At 40.5% G+C, this 16936-nt stretch overlaps 1 protein-coding gene across 1 annotated transcript in view; it reads left to right on the top strand.

The window, feature by feature from the left end:
- Positions 1–14765: 14765 nt before the first annotated feature.
- Positions 14766–16936, top strand: part of KIAA1210 (KIAA1210 ortholog) — a 66769-nt gene continuing 64598 nt past the window's right edge. The window contains 1 exon segment of the mRNA XM_037821807.1: positions 14766–14826. Within this exon segment, the coding sequence (XP_037677735.1) occupies positions 14766–14826 (61 nt within the window).

Genomic DNA, 16936 nt, shown 5'->3' with positions numbered 1-16936 from the left:
ATATATGGGGAACTCAGCACTTTCTGCATGATTTTTTAGTAAATCTACAACTACTTTAACAAAACATTAAAAATTATACTCTAAGGCAATGAGCAAGTAAACTAATTGTATTCGGCTAATTGTACTTGGATAATATAAACTTTTCCTTGAGATATTTTCATGTCAATAGAGGCCAAAGCCTTAGCCAACAGAATGATTCCCTAAGTGGCCTGGCATTCAAAGCCATTCACTACCACCCCCAACCAGACTTCTATCTCATTACTCCCTTTTACAAATTGAACCACTTATAAGTGGTCTCTTCCTCTTTTAGTCAAATGGATCTATTCACTATACTGGCCCCCAGAAAGCCTTATATATGTGCAGCTTTTTCCAGTATTTTCCTCCATTTGGAAGTTTCTTGCCTACTTACTCAAATTTTTACTCATCCTTCAATGCCATCTAAATCCCACATCCCCCATGAATTTCTTCATTTATTCATTAATCTAACAACTACTTCTTGAGCATCTACTATCTTCTTGGCACTGTTCCAGGTACAAGAGATATAGTAGTGGCTAAAACACACATGGGCCCTGGTCTCATGGAGCTTAGTTTAATGGGAAAGATTGAAATCAAATAAGTGAACAAATACATGTATCATTTCACATTTTTATTTGTGCATGGAAGGAAAATAACAGGGTGCAGTGAAGGAGAATAATGATGTTAGGGGAAGCACCTTCTTGAGTATCCCAGCTGTCCTTGACCTTTCTCTAACTTAAGTCTCTAAAGCCTTACCATGAGAACCATTCAGATACCCACTCATATACGTATTTGGCATCCTCTATGTGCCAGGATTTGTGCAATAATACTAGAGACCACTGATTGAACAATTGCTATGTTTCAGGCACTGTGCTATATGCATTTTACATATATCCTCTCATTTAATCCTTATATTACCTTTTTGTGGGAGGTATTATTATTATTATTATTATTATCATTCCCATTTTACACCTGAGAAGACTGAATCACAGAGTGGGTTAATTACTTTACCAAGGCCATTCATTTAGTTAGTGACAAATCTGGGAGTCAAATCTGGGTTGTCTGGATGCTGAGTTCACCCACCTAGCCACAATACTTTACTGTACCTGGTAGGATGTGTGTGTGTGTGTGTGTGTGTGTGTGTGTGTGTGTGTGTGTTGGGGGTCTACCCAGTTGAAGAGATTGGCCTGGCTGCAAGCATGCCCATGCACTCACTGACCATACCGTGCATATCCTGGTGCTCTTGTTGGTGCACAGCGGGTTCCAGAAGCCAAAGGGAAAGAAGTCCAATCTGCTGGAGGCAGGTGGTGGTGGTGGTGTGGTTCATGGGCGATGGTGATCCACAAGGTGCAGTGAAAGTATTTGATTTGGATCTTGGCTGAATTTGTAATTTGTCCTGTGGAGGAAGTGGAATAGAATTGCAGGCCTTGAGAACAGCCTGTCCAAAGGCACAGAGATGGAAAGAACATGATGTGTTGGAGAATGGGCAGTTGCTGCTTGTGACATGCTTGGCACTGGGGCTGAGGCAGTGGAAGAAGGAGGCCAGGCTATGCTGGCATATTCTTCTTTCTTTTTGGAATATGTATTCTCTTTCCCCAGGGAAAGTGCTCATTTCTTCATTTTGGAGGCAAAGCCCAACATTGAGGAGGCAGGGAGAAGGAAGTCTTATGCCAACCCTCTGCTTTCCAAGGAGTAAAAGATGGTAATTGCAGGAAGCACAATAAAACAGTTAAAATTCAATGTTATACATAAATTATAAGAGACAAGTCATGGCTCTGTGTTCTGGAACATTATAAACATTGTGAATTTGTCCTTGAGCTAGAAAAATAAAAACTTAGCACTAGCAAGCAATCTATTCTCTTCTCCCAGTTCCTGCATATCCTTTCAGTGATCTTATCCTAGACAATTGGTATAATTTTTGTTAACAGAACGATTCCAAATTTTAGGAAATGTACTGTCTCTCATCCCTACTTTCTGGTACCCTCCCCCCCATAGTTACTGTAAGAGTGCTGGGAACAGATTATTTGCCTCAATTTCCTCATCTGTAGGATGGGCACAGTAATGGTCTCTTAATTCATAGGGTTGTTTGGAGGGTTTAATGAGAAATTGGATGGAAGTAAAACTCTTGGCACAGAGCCTGGCACACAGCAAGCTCCCCCCATTAATGTTGATATAATTATTAGAATTCGTTTATTGGCTGTGGGTTTTTCAGTTTGGTCTGGTTTGGTTTTTAATAGTAAGCTGGAAAAAAAGAGATATTTGGTGGGGGACAAAGGAGTCTTCCTGTTCTTAGCACTCCTAAACACAGACAGCTTCTAAGGTGAACCCCACGGGAATTATTTTAACCACTAAATCCAAACTTAAAAACTGCTCCTAATCAGTTGCCAAAACAACCCCCACCTCCTGTGGCTTTATTCTTAAACCAGTGAAAGTTACTCTACTCTAAATCACCAGTTACTCTCTCCCATGGAAATCAGCCTATATAAAGCTAAAACTGAACCTACCACACCTTGCTTCCTGCCCCTTTTTATTCTTGGCCTCTGGTCTAATCAGCACTAGAGTGACTTTAGGAATTGTCCCACTGACTCTAAATTCTGCTATCAGCATTAACCCTCTCCTGGCTGCTCTTCCAGGTTAATACACCTCATTAGCTATGGTTCCATAAGCCATAAGATGGCCAAGTCACACTCATCTCCCTCATTTTACAAAAGAGAATGTACCAGAGAGAGGGGGGTGATTTAGCTAAAGTCACATAATGAGTTTGTGACAGAGCCATGCCTAGGGCCTGGAGGCTTTGCAAATATAGTCCCTCATTAGTTCTCTAGGTTCATGAAGCAGATCTCCGTGTTGACAGCAGTGTTAAAATTACTGGGCAGGCACATCTGGGTATAAATTAAAATCACATTAAGAGAGTGGCCAAGCATGACTTTGAATTATCCCACAGGATGTTTCATGACTGCCAGCCTTGAGCCAGGAGCAGAGGTAGCCTCCAAAAGTAGTGAAGCCTGATTTTGGCACATGCTCATCACGCCTTTCCTTCTTCTCTGGAGCATGTTGGCACCCACTAAGCACTGCTCTGGAGAGCAATTACACAGCGGGGGGAGAAGAAAGCCTGAGGAATCTTATTCATGGTAGGTGCTCAATAAACATTTGTTGAACTGAGTTTCATTTAGCTCTGATGGGAAAATATTCATTGCAGTGTGGATGTGGATGTGGATGTGGATGTGTGTGTTGGCCCATGCATTGAAAACATCCTTGATAGCATATTCAAAATGGGGAGATGATTTAAATGTCTGCCAGATGTTGAGGAAAAGCATGCTTATGCCTGGAATCCCAGGGAAATGAGGTGAGCACAGTTCATCCTTATTTAAGATTCCTCAGCAATACTGCCAAGGCCAATGAAACCTTAGATTACCTGAAATGTATGCACTAGTCACTTTCATGGGATTTGTTGGGCTTTTTAAAATGCAATTTTATTGAGAGATATTCATACACCATTCAAACCATTTGAAGTATACAATCACTGGCTCACAGTATGATCACATTATTGCATATACATCTCATGATCAATTTTGGGACATTTTCATTACTCCAGAAAAGAAATTAAAAGAAAAAAGAAAACACAAATCCTCCAGTGCCCCTTATCCTCACCCCCCACCCCATTACTAACCCATAGTATTGGTGTGGTACATTTGTTACTGTTGGTGAAAGAATATTAAAATACCACTAACTGTAGTATATATTTTTTTCCTATATGCCCCTCTATTATTAACTTCTAGTTGTAGTGTCATACATTTGTTCTGGTTCATGAAAGAGATTTCTAATATTTGTACAGTTAATCACAGACATTGTCCACCACAAGATTCACTGTTTAATACATTCTCATCTTTTAACTTCCAACTTTCCTTCTGGTGACATATGTGACTCTGAGCTTCCCCTTTCCTCCACATTCACACACCATTCAGCACTGTTAGTTATTCTCACAATGTGCTACCATCACCTCTGTTCATTTCTAAACATTTAAGTTCACCCTAGTTGAACATTCTGCTCATAATAAGCAACCGCTCCCCATTCTTTAAGCCTCATTCTATATCCTGGCAACTTATATTTCATGTCTATGAGTTTACCTATTATAATTAGTTCATATCAGTGAGACTCTGCCATATTTGTCCTTCTGTGTCTGTTTTATTTCACTCAGTATAGTGCCCTCAAGGTTTCTTCATCAACCCCTTTCTTTTAAGATGGTTTTGTTCACACACCATGCATTCTGTTCTAAGTAAACAATCATTGGTTCCCCGTATAGTCATGTATTTATGTATTCAGCACCATTGCCACTATCTATATAAGGACATCTCCATTTCTTCCACAAAGAAGAAGAGTCAAAGAAGGCAGAGAGACAAAAGAAAAAGAAAACAGAGAGAGAGAGAGAAAAACAACAACAACAACATGACAGCTAGAAAGCAACAAAAGGAAAGATAGCATTAACCTAAAGTAGAATAAAGAGTCAGACAACATCACCAATGCCAGGAGTCCCATATTCTTCCCCTATTCCCCCCCCACCCCCCCGCCCCGTATGCCTTTAGCTTTGGTATATTGCCTTTCTTATATTAAAGGAAGCATGATACAATGTTTCCATTAATTATAGTCTTCTAGTTTGCATTGATTGTATTTTCCCCCCAATCCCATCCTATTTTTAACACCTTGCAATGTTGACATTCATTTGTTCTACTCATGTAAAAACATATTTGTACCTTTTATTACAATTGTTGCGCACCCTACGTTTCCCTGAGTTACACAGTCCCAGTCTTTATCCTTGGTATTTTGTTCTGGTGTCCCACATGGACCCAACCTTCCTCTTTCAACCATACTCACAGTCATCTTTGTTCAGTGTACTTACATTGCTGTGCTACTCTCTCCCAAAATTGTTTTCCAAACCTCTCACTCCTGTCTTTTCCTTTCTGTCTGCAGTGCTTCCTTTAGTGTTTCCTGTAGAGCGGGTAACTTGTTCACAAACTCTGTCATTATATTTTAAGCTCTCCCTCATATCTGAAGGATAGTTTTGCCAGATATAGGATTCTTGGTTGGTGGTTTTTCCCTTTCAGTATCTTAAATATATCACCCCACTTCCTTCTTGCCTCCATGGTTTCTATTGAGAAATACACACATAGTCTTATCAAGCTTCCTTTGTATGTGATTGATCACTTTTCTCTTCCTGCTTTCAGGATTCTCTCTTTATCTTTGATGTTTGGTAATCTGATTATTAAGTGTCTTGGTATAGGCTTATTCAGATTTATTCTGTTTGGGGTATGCTGCGCTTCTTGGATCTGTAATTTTATGTCTTTCATAAGAGATGGAAAATTTTCATTGATTATTTCCTCTATTATTGCTTCTGCCCCTTTTCCCTTCTCTTCTCCTTCTGGGACACCAATGATGCGTACATTCCTGGATTTCATTTTGTCCTTAAGTTCTCAGAGATGTTGCTCATATTTTTCCATTCTTTTCCCTGTCTGTTTTTTTGTGTGTAGGCTTTCAGTTGCCTTGTTCTCCAGTTCCTGAGTGTTTTCTTCTGCCTCTTAAGATCTGCCATTGTATGTTTCCATTGTGTCTTTCATCTCTTGTGTTGTGCCTTTCGTTTCCATAGATTCTGCCAGTTGGTTTTTCAAACTTTCAGTTTCTACCTTATGTACACTCAGTGTTTTTATTATATGGTTCATCTCTTTTGCCATATCTTCCCTAAACTTTTTGAATTGACTTAGTATTAATTGTTTCAATTCCTGTATCTCAGTTGAAGTGTAAGTTTGTTCCTTTGACTGGGCCTTAACTTCATTTCTCTTAGTGTAGGTTGTAGTTTTCTGTTGTCTAGGCATGGTTTCCTTGGTTACCCCAATCAGGTTTTCCCAGACCAAAATGGGCTCTGGTCCCAGAAGGAAGAACTATTTAGTATCTGGTTTCCCTGAGGGTGTCTTAGAAAATTGGTGCACCCTGTGATGCCTCAGGTCATGTGCTTTTCTCCCCAGCAGGTGGTGCCTGTCAGCCTGTCACTTCAGATTGGTGTAAGGAGGTGTGGCCTGTGGCTCTTTTCCCCCAGGCTCTGGTGTCTGGCTCTGAATGGAAGGCGGGTAGTAGAGTTTGGCCCCACCTCTTTCCTCTTAGGGAAGATAGACCCCCTAGGGAGAGGTCATTAGTGTTTCAATGGTCTCTCTGCCTGTGCTATCTCCACCCTTGTCTGGGTCAGAGCACTGGGAACTGAAAATGGCTGAGGCTTTCTCCACTGAGGCAAAACAGGGACAGAAAGTCCCCTTCTGGGCCAGTCTGCAGCCACCCTCTGGCTCTCCAAGGTCAGTCTTCACCCAAAGCCTCTGTCTGCTTGCTGGGGATTCATATCGAGCAGTCCACACTTGTTAATTGCTACCCCAGTTGGAGCTCAGCTGAGCTATATTTGCTTGCTTGGAGAGAGCTGCTCTCTAGCTCCACAAGGCTTTGCAGTTCAGGCCGTGTGGGGAGGGGGCTCCCAGCTTGGATCTGCAGTTTTTATTTTCAGAACTTATGCTGTGATCTCAGGCATTCCTCCCAATTCAGGTTGGTGTATGATGAGTGGACAGTCATGTTTGTTCCCCCACAGTTATTCCGGGTTATTTACTAGTTGTTCCCGGTTGTTTATTAGTTGTTCCAGGGGGCTAACTAGCTTCCACTCCTCTCCATGCCTCCATCTTAGATCTCAAGGCCATGTTCTTTTAATCTATTCCTGTGGGTGCAGATCTGTTGAGGGTGGGACCTTTTGATTAGGTTGTTTCAATTGAGATGTGACGCAGTCTATTCAAGGTGAGTCTTAATCCTTTACTGGAGTCCTTTAGGAGAGGATAAAAGGCAGAAAAGGCCAAGAGGGTTCAGAGAGAAACACCCAGAGAGAGCTGAGAGAGAAAAACCCCAGAGGAGCTGAGATGACCCACAGATGCTCTGAGAGAAAGCCACCAGAATCAAAAGCTGAAAGCAAAGGAACCTGGGAGAAAAGGACCAGCAGATACTGGCCATGTGCTTTCCCATGTGACAGAGGTGTCCCAGGTGCCAGCAGCCTTTTTTCAGAGTTCAGATATCATCCTGTTGATGTCTTAACTTGGACATTTTAATGGCCTCAGAACTGTAAATTTGTCAGCTAACAAATTCCTATTGTAAAAGCCAATCCATTTCTGGTATATTACATTCCAGGAGCTTTAGCAATCTAAAACACCTAATAAAGAAATCTAATAAAGAAAAGATGTTCTTGGTTGAAAGAGCCTACAATATATCAGTTAAAGAGTAAATAACACCATAAAATGATGCAGAATGCCTACATTTTGGGGCCTACAAAATTACCCCTGTGGGGTTATCAAATAGAAGTTATTTAACAGGGATTCAGAGCCCCCATCAAACACTCTTTTTCTCCACAAGCCCGACATACTTTCAAAGTTTTCTTTGTGCTGCAACCAAGTTCAAGTTTGCAGCACACTTTCACCCTTATGACCTCCTCTCTATATCTTGCTTTGCACATATCTGTGACCACAGAAGACACCTAATCATCACCTTCTATCTCTAGACATAGATGATAACCAGAAAATCAATACCTTTTGCATTCTGGAAATAGCCCAAATAGTTAGGGACTGAGAGTCAGAAGCAATGAGATTAAATGTGGACTAGACAGGAAACAAAGAGAGCTGGATGGGTGGGGTGGGGTGAAATGTCTTTCTTTGGTGATCAAATGCTAGGTGCAGATTATGGCTTTACTCTCTGGCTATTGTCTTTTGCCTTTGGGTATGACAATAAGAAATAATCTTGACCACTCGAGGCAGAGGAAGGGGGCACCTTGGGGTCATAGAGAAAGGTGGCTTTTTGCAATGTGAAGTCCATCAGGGCCTCTGCATGCAGATCTGTGTTGCAGCTTCCATGGCTCCAGACCTACCTTGCTTTTGGTGTCTTCTTCAATTAGAATTGTGGCCTGTAAGACTCTGTATTAGTTTTCTATCGCTGTGTAACAAATGACCACAAATTTATTGGCTTACAACAACACAAATATATTCTCTCTCAGTTTCTCATGGGTCCTCTGCTCAGGATCTCACAAGGCTGCCTTCAAGGTATCAGCCAGGGCTGAGGTTTCATCTGAGTTTTGGGTCTTCTAAACTGACTGATTGTTGGCAGAATTCAGTTCCTTGAGGCTGCAGGGCTGAGGTCCCTGCTTTCTTGAAGGCTGTCGACTAAGGGTCTTTCTTAGTTACTAGAGGCTGCACAACATTCCCTGCCACATGGCTCTCTCCACAACATGGCAGGTTGCTCCTTCAAGGCCTAGAGGAGAGCGTCTGCTGCAGCTTAGAATCTCTCTGACATTTTTTATCTCTGACCTCCAGACCCTCTTTTACACCACAGTTCACCATTCTGTTCACCTCCACCCATTGCAAATCATGAATAGACCCTCTTTTAAAAGGGCTCACCTGATTAGGTCCGGCCCACACACACTCAAGAGGAGAGGATCATACAGGGCATGCATACTAGGAGACAATAATCATGAGGGCATCTCAGAATTTTGTCTATCACAGACTCAATGAAAAGCATTTCATCCTATTATAGTATTTAAAAAAAAAACCATGAAGCCAGCTGCTTTTCATTAGCATCCCCCATTCTGGGAAGGCAGCAGAGCTGTCAGGCAGTTTTCTGAGAACTTGAACCTGAATCAGGCTGTGTTAAAACATTTTAACAACCTTGGAAGACAGGGATTTTCCCCCTTGGTCCTTTCTTTTTTTTCCCCTATAGCCCTTTTTCAGCCTTCAAGTCAGACACTCTGAGAAAGAAAACACAGCTTTGGGGTATAAGCATTTGGGGTTGGCCCAGAGAGAATAAGCAAACATTTTAATAATGACACAGTAATGAAACTTTATATCTCTGTTGGGCCAGGCTTCCTGGTAACCATTATTACATGACTGTTTATGCTCCTTGGAAGTGGTTCTGAAGGCCTCTCATTATATACTGGATAAAAATTTGTATTTCCTCTTTCCTTACTCGACTTGCCAGTTTTTCATGTGGCTTCATACAAAGGAGTCCTTTACAGATAGTGGGTCTCAGATTGCCCTGGTATGTGTAAAAATGGGGACCCCCCCCAATTTGCCACTACAGCTCCCTTCCCCTGCAACTCCTGCATTCATCCATCCATAAAACATGCAGTGAGCACCTTCTGTGTGCCTGGTAATGTGCTAACTGCTGGTGATACCCAGTTAAGCAAAATGCGGTCATTGTCCTCAAAATGATATCAGCTATGACAAAAGTATGTACAAAGGGTTGAGAACATGGGGGAGGAGGTGGTAACCTTTGAACTGGGTATTGAAGAATGTGTAGGATTTGAAGGATGTGGAGATTGGGGCATAGTGTTCCAGACCAAGTGAACAGCCTGTGCAGAGTGCAGAGAATGTGAAAGAACATGGTGTGTTTAGAGAATGGCTAGTGATTCTGGGAGGCCAGAGCATGAGGGCATGAGGGGAGGTGGACTGCTGGGAGACTGGAGGGGGCAGGGAGCACCAGATTGTGAATGGCCCTGAATGTTAAGAACTTGGCTTTCATCCCACAGGCAGCAGGAAGTTGGTGAACGAGTTGACGCTGGGGGAAGCTCATGGTCAGATTGGTATTTTATAAAGAGCATTGTGACTTCTTGTGAGATACCGAAGAGGTGACAGGAGTTTTGGCTGAGTATCATAAATAAAAGTATAGAACAGAGGAGGCAGCCCCAAGGTTACAATTAATGAGCCCTGGTATAATTAAGGGACAAATTCATTGTAAACTTCTATTAGCCATAATGAGACATATGAAAGAAATGCAGTGATTCCTCTATGAGAAAGCAAAGAATGGAAAGCAAATCTCTGTTTAATAAGGTCAGAATGAGGGCAAAGGGGAAGAAGTTTTGTTAATGGTGGCAACTGTAAATTAGAAGGAGACAGGGGTTCTGCTCCTGAAATCAACTCCTCCGTGAGGGCCAGGGTCTGGCCCAGCTGAATGGGGCTCCATACCTAGAGTTTACCTGGCTGGGAAACCTGGGAATGGGCTCTATGCATGAAGGATAAGAGGGGTCCCCCCAAGAGTGCTTGGTCTTGCATAGGTGAATAACCCAGTGGTAGGGCCCCTTGCTAATTTGGGAAACAAGGGGGTTCTTCTCCCAGGACAAGTCTTTCTTTGCCTCCTATAGCATACCTTTACTTCTAAGAAATTTCTGACCACAAAGATGGTTCCTAGATTTCTTTCCCTTCCTTTATTAAATTTAGGTATTTGTTCAACAAATATTTATTGAGTGTCTGCCATGTTCCAGGAACGTTTCTAGGTGCTAAGAGATATGGTAGTGAACAATATAGACAAGGCCCCTCCCCTCTTGAAATTTACATTCTAGTTGACAGACAAGAAACAAGTAATCAAATTAATATATAACATAATTTCAGATAGTGATGAGTGCTATGCAGATGTTAATGAAGGATAATGTGATGAGAGAGAGTCCAGAGGTGCTTTAACACTGATGATCAGGGAAGTCCTCTCTGTGGAGATGACATTTGAGCTGAGACTTGAATGCTTCAAAGGAGCCAGCCATGTAAATATCTGGGGAAAGGGCCCTCCAGGCAGAAGGAGCAGTGAATGCAAAGACCCTGAGGTTGAAAGGGGCTTCATGTGTAAGGGATTAGCAAGAAGACCAGTGATGCTGGAGTGGAAGGAGAGAGTGGGAGGGCAGCAGGATCAGCTGTCAGGAAGCCATGGAGCCCCCTCCATGGAGCCAGATCATGTAAGGCCCTTGGTAAGGAGCTCAGATTTTACCATGAACATGATGAGAAGCCACTGAGGGGTTCTTAGCAAGGGGCTGCCATGACTGATGTGGCTGCTGTGTGAAGAACAGGGAGGTCAAGATGGAAGCAGAGAGACCAGAGAGATTATTGCAGTGGTCCATGAAAAAGATAATGGTGGCTCAAACAAGACAAGAAATTGCTGGATTGTAGAAATATGTTGAAAGTCGAATCACTGTTGGATTAGATGTAGCATGCCAGGGAATGAGAGGAATCTATGACACCTAGGTTTTAGTTTGAGCATCTGGGTAGTGGCATTTATTGAGATGGGGAAAGCTGGGGGAAGGAGCAAGTGTCGGGGTATCAAGAGTTCGATATGTACTGGTAAGTGAACATGTTAAGTAAGCAGTTGGTTATAGGGTGTTGAGCTCTGATGAGAAGTCAAGTCCGGAGATAGAAATTTTGGATCCCAGAGTGTATAGATGGTATTTAAAGCCTTAATGAGATCATCTAGGATACAGTAGCCACTAGCCACATGTGACTACGGAGCGTGTGAAATGTGACTAGTCTGAAATTAGATGTGCAGTAAGTGTAAAATACACACTGGATTTCAAAGATTTAGTATGAATAAAAGAATGTAAAATATCTCGTCAATAATACTTTTATAATGATTACATGATAAAATGATAATATTTTGGTCATATTGGCCTAAATAAAATATAATATGAAAAGTAGTTTCACCTGTGCCTTTTTACTTTTTTTAATGTGGCTACTAGAAAAAATTAAGTTACATAGGTGATTTGCATTTGTGGCTCACATTAACATTCTTATTTAATGGCACTGGCATAGAAAATGATTATAGATAAAAAGAGGGCCAAGGACAGGGTTCTAGGATGCAGACAGAGCCCTGAGGTGCTACAAAATTTCAAAACCAAGAAGAGGAGAAAGGTCCATCAAAGGAAACAGAGAAGGAACGGCCAATAAGGTAGGAAGACAACTAGAGGAGTGTGATGTTCTGAAAGGCAAGTGATAAAATTATTCAAAAAGGAGGGAGTGATCAACTGTGTCAGATGCTACTTCTAGGTCAAGTAATTAACCACTGGATTTAACAAGAGCAGTTTTGGTGGAGTGGTTGGGAAGCAGTTTGGTTTGGATGCCCGACTGGAAACAGCTCAGGAGAATAGGAAATGTGGATATAAAGACAGTGAGTACAGATAACTCTTTTGAGTTTTGCTTTAAAGAGGAGTGGAGAAATGGGGTGGTAACAGGAAGAAGAATTGAAATCAAGGGAAGATTTGTGTGTTTTGTTGTGGTCATTGGTTTGTTTGTTTAGGAAGGGGAGACAATTCAGCATGTTCCGATTGATTGGCTGATGGTGATGTTGTCCTCAGGGTTGTTTATGATTCAGTTAGGGAAATAAGGCAAGTATGCCAGAAAGAATTTGAGACTGTCTAAACTCAAGTGTTCAACTGTATGGTTCTATTAGTGTTCTAGGGGTTCAGATGCCACCAAGGTTCCCCTTTCTTTGCTTTCCCTTTGTCTTTGATATTATTTTCTTTGGTTGTTGTTTCCCTTTCTTCTTCCAACACTACCCAGTGGTGGTTCACAGGCAATATTAGCCTCCTGTGGCCTGCCATTTTGAAAACTAGCCTCCTTTTCTGTGGACTTCTCTAAAGTTCAGAGATAGTTTCTTTCCCCAGAGTCGACATGGCCTTCCTTACTGGGTAGCATAGTGCTGCCATGCTGATTAAGATGGCACAGGAAACCACTGGTGACATGACTTGCTGCTGGCCCAAGGAATTCTCCCATTCTCCCTCTGAATTTTTGAGGGAATTCTGAAACCACCCCTTTTCTCCTTCCAGATCTCCAAATGAAGCTTGGAAAAACAGTAGAGGTAGGAATTCCAAGGGGAAATTCATTTCCTTCTAGGACAATGTATGGTGTACATGTGTGGGCTCTCCTGGAGGTATGTGGATGGTAAGAAAGGTGTGTTTGTATGCAGTGGAAACAGTGTGTGTATCTATGTGATAATTAGTGAGCAGAGTGTGGGCCTGGGGCTAAGTCATCTTCTGGCAGAATTGTGATATTAGCTCATAGAGGTTGAGTGACTTGAACAAACTGTCAATACCTTCCAGCCAAAGACTACCAGGAACACACCAGTGGTAGAACAAGTTGGGTTTATTACTCATTGCAGTGAGGGAGAACACATACCTTGTCCCCTTGTCCCCATGGAATGTCTCAGTAAGAGGGTCTGAAGCCATCCTGACACCAGGGCACTATCAGTTCTTATTGTGGTTTGGAACCTTTCACTTTCTAGGGTCTTGGTCACTCTTGCCGTATGTACTCTCAAGTTTTCATTAGCCTCAAAGCCTATTGGCTAGAAAGCAGGGCAAGATGGGCCTGGAGCCCACCCATGAAACAGCGGTAGAAGCTTGATTAGGTTTGAGAGCAGAGCAGACCTGGTGTGGGTAGAGGGTCTCCAGAACCTGCTCAAACCCCACTTGATGATATTTTAGCCAGTCATATCAAGACCCCAAGGGAAGCTGTCATAGAGGACAAAGTCTCTGCTTGCCTCTCCACAGCCCTCCTGACTTGTATGAATATAGCACCTCTCCCTCATACACACACGCATACATCAACTCCCATAAAGAATGTCAGCATTGATTTATAAAGGTTTTATTATCAACTGACATGTTTCCCTGAACCTGTCTCCCCTATCTTTTGCTAGAAGGCTAGATTAAATGGGAAATTTACAGCTGATTCTCAATCAATTATCTGTGCTAATGGAAAGGAGCACAAGGAAACAGATAAGAGTTATCCTTTTGATTCTCACCTGGGTTATTTCCCATTTTTGGCTATGTAAAACGATGCCGTGATAAACATTTTTGTGTGTATTTTTTGTGTGTGGACAAGTGTAAGTATATCTATAGGGTACAGTTTTAGCAGTGATGCTACTGGATCAAAAGGTAATTGCATTTTAAGTTTTGACAGATATTGCCAAATTGGTCTTCAGAGAGTTAGAGCAATTTACACTCCTTGGTGTACGGGAGTTCTTATTTTCCTTACTCTTACCAACAATGGGATATCATCAAACTTAAAGTTTTATTGACAATCTGATAGATGAAAATGTTAACTTGTTCTGATTTACATTTCTTTACTTATGAGTGAGACTGAGATTCTCTTTATGCATTTATTAGTTATTTATATTTCTTTTTCTGTAAACTGCCTGTTGAATTTTGCCCATTTTTATATAAAGTTGTTTGTCTTTTATTGATTTATATGAGCTCTTGACAAATTAATACGTTTGTCATATGTGTTGCAACTATTGCTTCCTATTCTGTCATTCCTTTGTTGACTACTTTTTTTACCACAAGTTTTAAATCTTTAAGTAGTCAAATATCTCAATTTTTCCTTCATGGCTAGGATGTTGATTAAGACAATTTTGTCTCCCTGGGTAACAGGCCTCCAAAATTAATGGGTCCCAACACATAGCAATTGATTCGGTTTTCTGCATTTGTCTTTTTTTTTTTGATAACAGCTTTATTGAGGTATAATTCACATACCATATAATTCACTCATTTAAAGAATACAATTGAATTTTTTAGTATAATTTACAGAGTTCTGCACAATCACTGCAATCAATTTTAGAACATTTTCATCACCTCAAGAAGAAACCCTGCAACATTTAGCTATCACTCCCCCAAATCTCCTAGCCCCTCCAGCCCTGAGCAACCAGTACTTCACTTTCTTTATGTATTTGCCTATTCTGGACATTTCATATGAATGGAATTATTATCTTTATTTAAAGGAAGACCAATTCTCCCTACTGGCAATTTCTTTGTAAATTGTTTCTTGATATACAACCTCTTACTGGGGCATAAAGGGTAAGATGAAATGATAGTGCTATGATCTGGACATCAAATGATGATCTTTGATTGTCTGCTTGAATTTTATTTTAGTAATTCTACTATGGCTGAATTACTAAGTGAAGCTTGTGGCAGTCTGGAAGTTCTGGAAGTCAGTGATGAGGGTAAGTAACTCAGTAAAACTTTAATAACTAGAACGAAACTTGTTTACTGTGTTTATTCCCTAGGAAAAAACCAATTCACAAGAAAACAAGTTTTTATCAAATTTCTGATAACATTAGACTCAGTCCACATATAGTTTTAAATCTTCTAATCTTTTCTCTTTCATCTCCAACTCTGATAACCAAAAGGTTCGTCTGAGGCTCTGCAATATTCTTTGGGGATGGTTAATAGATTCTTCTTACTAAGGTAAGAGAGGTATTTCTACTTAATCAGCAAAAAACATCAGAACAGACCATAAGCTGAGAGATCCAACTGATGTTTTATATGGATAGAAATCCAGATTTTTTTCCTTAGTGGTCCTCTTTAATGGGTTCCTACACTTTCCATAAACTTTTGTTTGTTTGTATTTTTCTATATAATTTTAAAACTATTATTAGAGAAGTAAGTTTACAGAAATATCATGCATAAAATACAGAGTTCCCATGTACCACCCTACTGTTTACACCATGCATCACTGTGGTACATTTGTTACAACTGATGAAAGAACATTTTTATAATTGTACTTTTGACTATGGCCCATGGTTTACATTCGGGTTCACTGTTTGTGTTGTATAGTCCTATGGTGTTTTTTAAATTTTTATCTTAGTAACATATATACAACCTTAAATTTCCCTTTTCAGCCACATTCAAGTATATAATTCAGTGCTGTTAATTATGTTCACAATATTGTGTTACCATCCCCAACCTCTATTACCAAAACATTTTCATCCCAAGTAGAAACACTGTACATTTGAAGCATGAACTCCCTATTCCCTACCACCACCATATCCCCTGGTAACCTATATTCTAGATTCTGACTCTATGAGTCTTCTTATTCTAATTGTTTCAAATCAGTGAGATTATACATTATTTATCATTTTGTGCCTGGCTTATCTCACTCAACATAATGTCTTCAAGATTCATCCATGTTGTCATATGTATCAGAACTTCATTCCTTTTTATTGCTGTATAATATTCCATTGTGTGTATATACCATGTTTTCTTTGTCTATTCATTGATTGACGGACACTTGGGTTGCTTCCATCATTTGGCAATTGTGAATAATGCTGCTATGAACATCTGTATACAGATGTCTGTTCAAATCCCTGTTTTCATTTCTTTTGAGTACATACCTAGAAGTGGGATTGCCAGGTCATATAGTAATTCTATTCTTAACTTTCTTAGGAACTGCCAACATGACTTCCATAATGGCTGCATCATTTTACATTCTACAGTGGCTGCATCATTTTACATTTTATGTTTTACATTTTACATTTTACATACACTCCACATCCTCTCCAACACTTGTAATTTTCCATTTTTGAAATAGTAGCCATTTTAGTGGGTGTGAAATGGTATCTCATTGTGATTTTGATTTTAATTTTCCTATTGGCTAATTATGTTGAGCGTATTTTCATGTGCTATTTGGTCATTTGTATATCTTCTTTGGAGGAATATCTAGTCAAGTCTTTTGCCATTTTTTAATTGAGTTGTTTGTCTTTTTGTTGTTGAGTTGTGGGATTTCTTTACATATTCAGGATATTAAACCCCTATCAGATATGGGTTTCCAAATATCTTCTCCCACTGTGTAGGTTGTCTTTTTTACTTTCATGATAAAGTTCTTTGATGTCCAAAAGTTTTTAATTTTGATGAAGTCCCACTTCTTATTTTTTCTGTTGTTGCTTGTGCTTTGGGTGTAAAGTCTAAGAAACCATTGTCTAACACAGGGTCCTGAAGATGCTTCCCTATGTTTTCTTCTAAGAGTTTTATAGTTCTGGTTCTCATATCTGGGTCTTTGACGCATTCTAAGGTAATTTTTGTATATGGTGTGAGGTAGGGGTCCATTGTCATTCTTTGGTAGATGGATATCAGTTTTCCCAGCACTATTTGTTGAATAGACTGTTCTTTCCCCATTGAGTGGACTTGACACCCTTGTCAAAAGTCAACTGACCATATGTGCGAGGGATGATTTCTGAACTCTCAATTTGATGCCATGGGTCTATGTCTGTCTTTGTGCCAGTACCATGCTGCTTTGATTGCAGTGGCTTTGTAACATGTTTAAGATCAGGAAGT

Source organism: Choloepus didactylus, chromosome X (assembly GCF_015220235.1).
Source record: "Choloepus didactylus isolate mChoDid1 chromosome X, mChoDid1.pri, whole genome shotgun sequence".
Classification (NCBI taxonomy): Eukaryota; Metazoa; Chordata; class Mammalia; order Pilosa; family Megalonychidae; genus Choloepus; species Choloepus didactylus.
The sequence above is the reverse complement of the archived record's forward strand: the minus strand, read 5'-3'. Positions and strand labels throughout refer to the sequence as shown.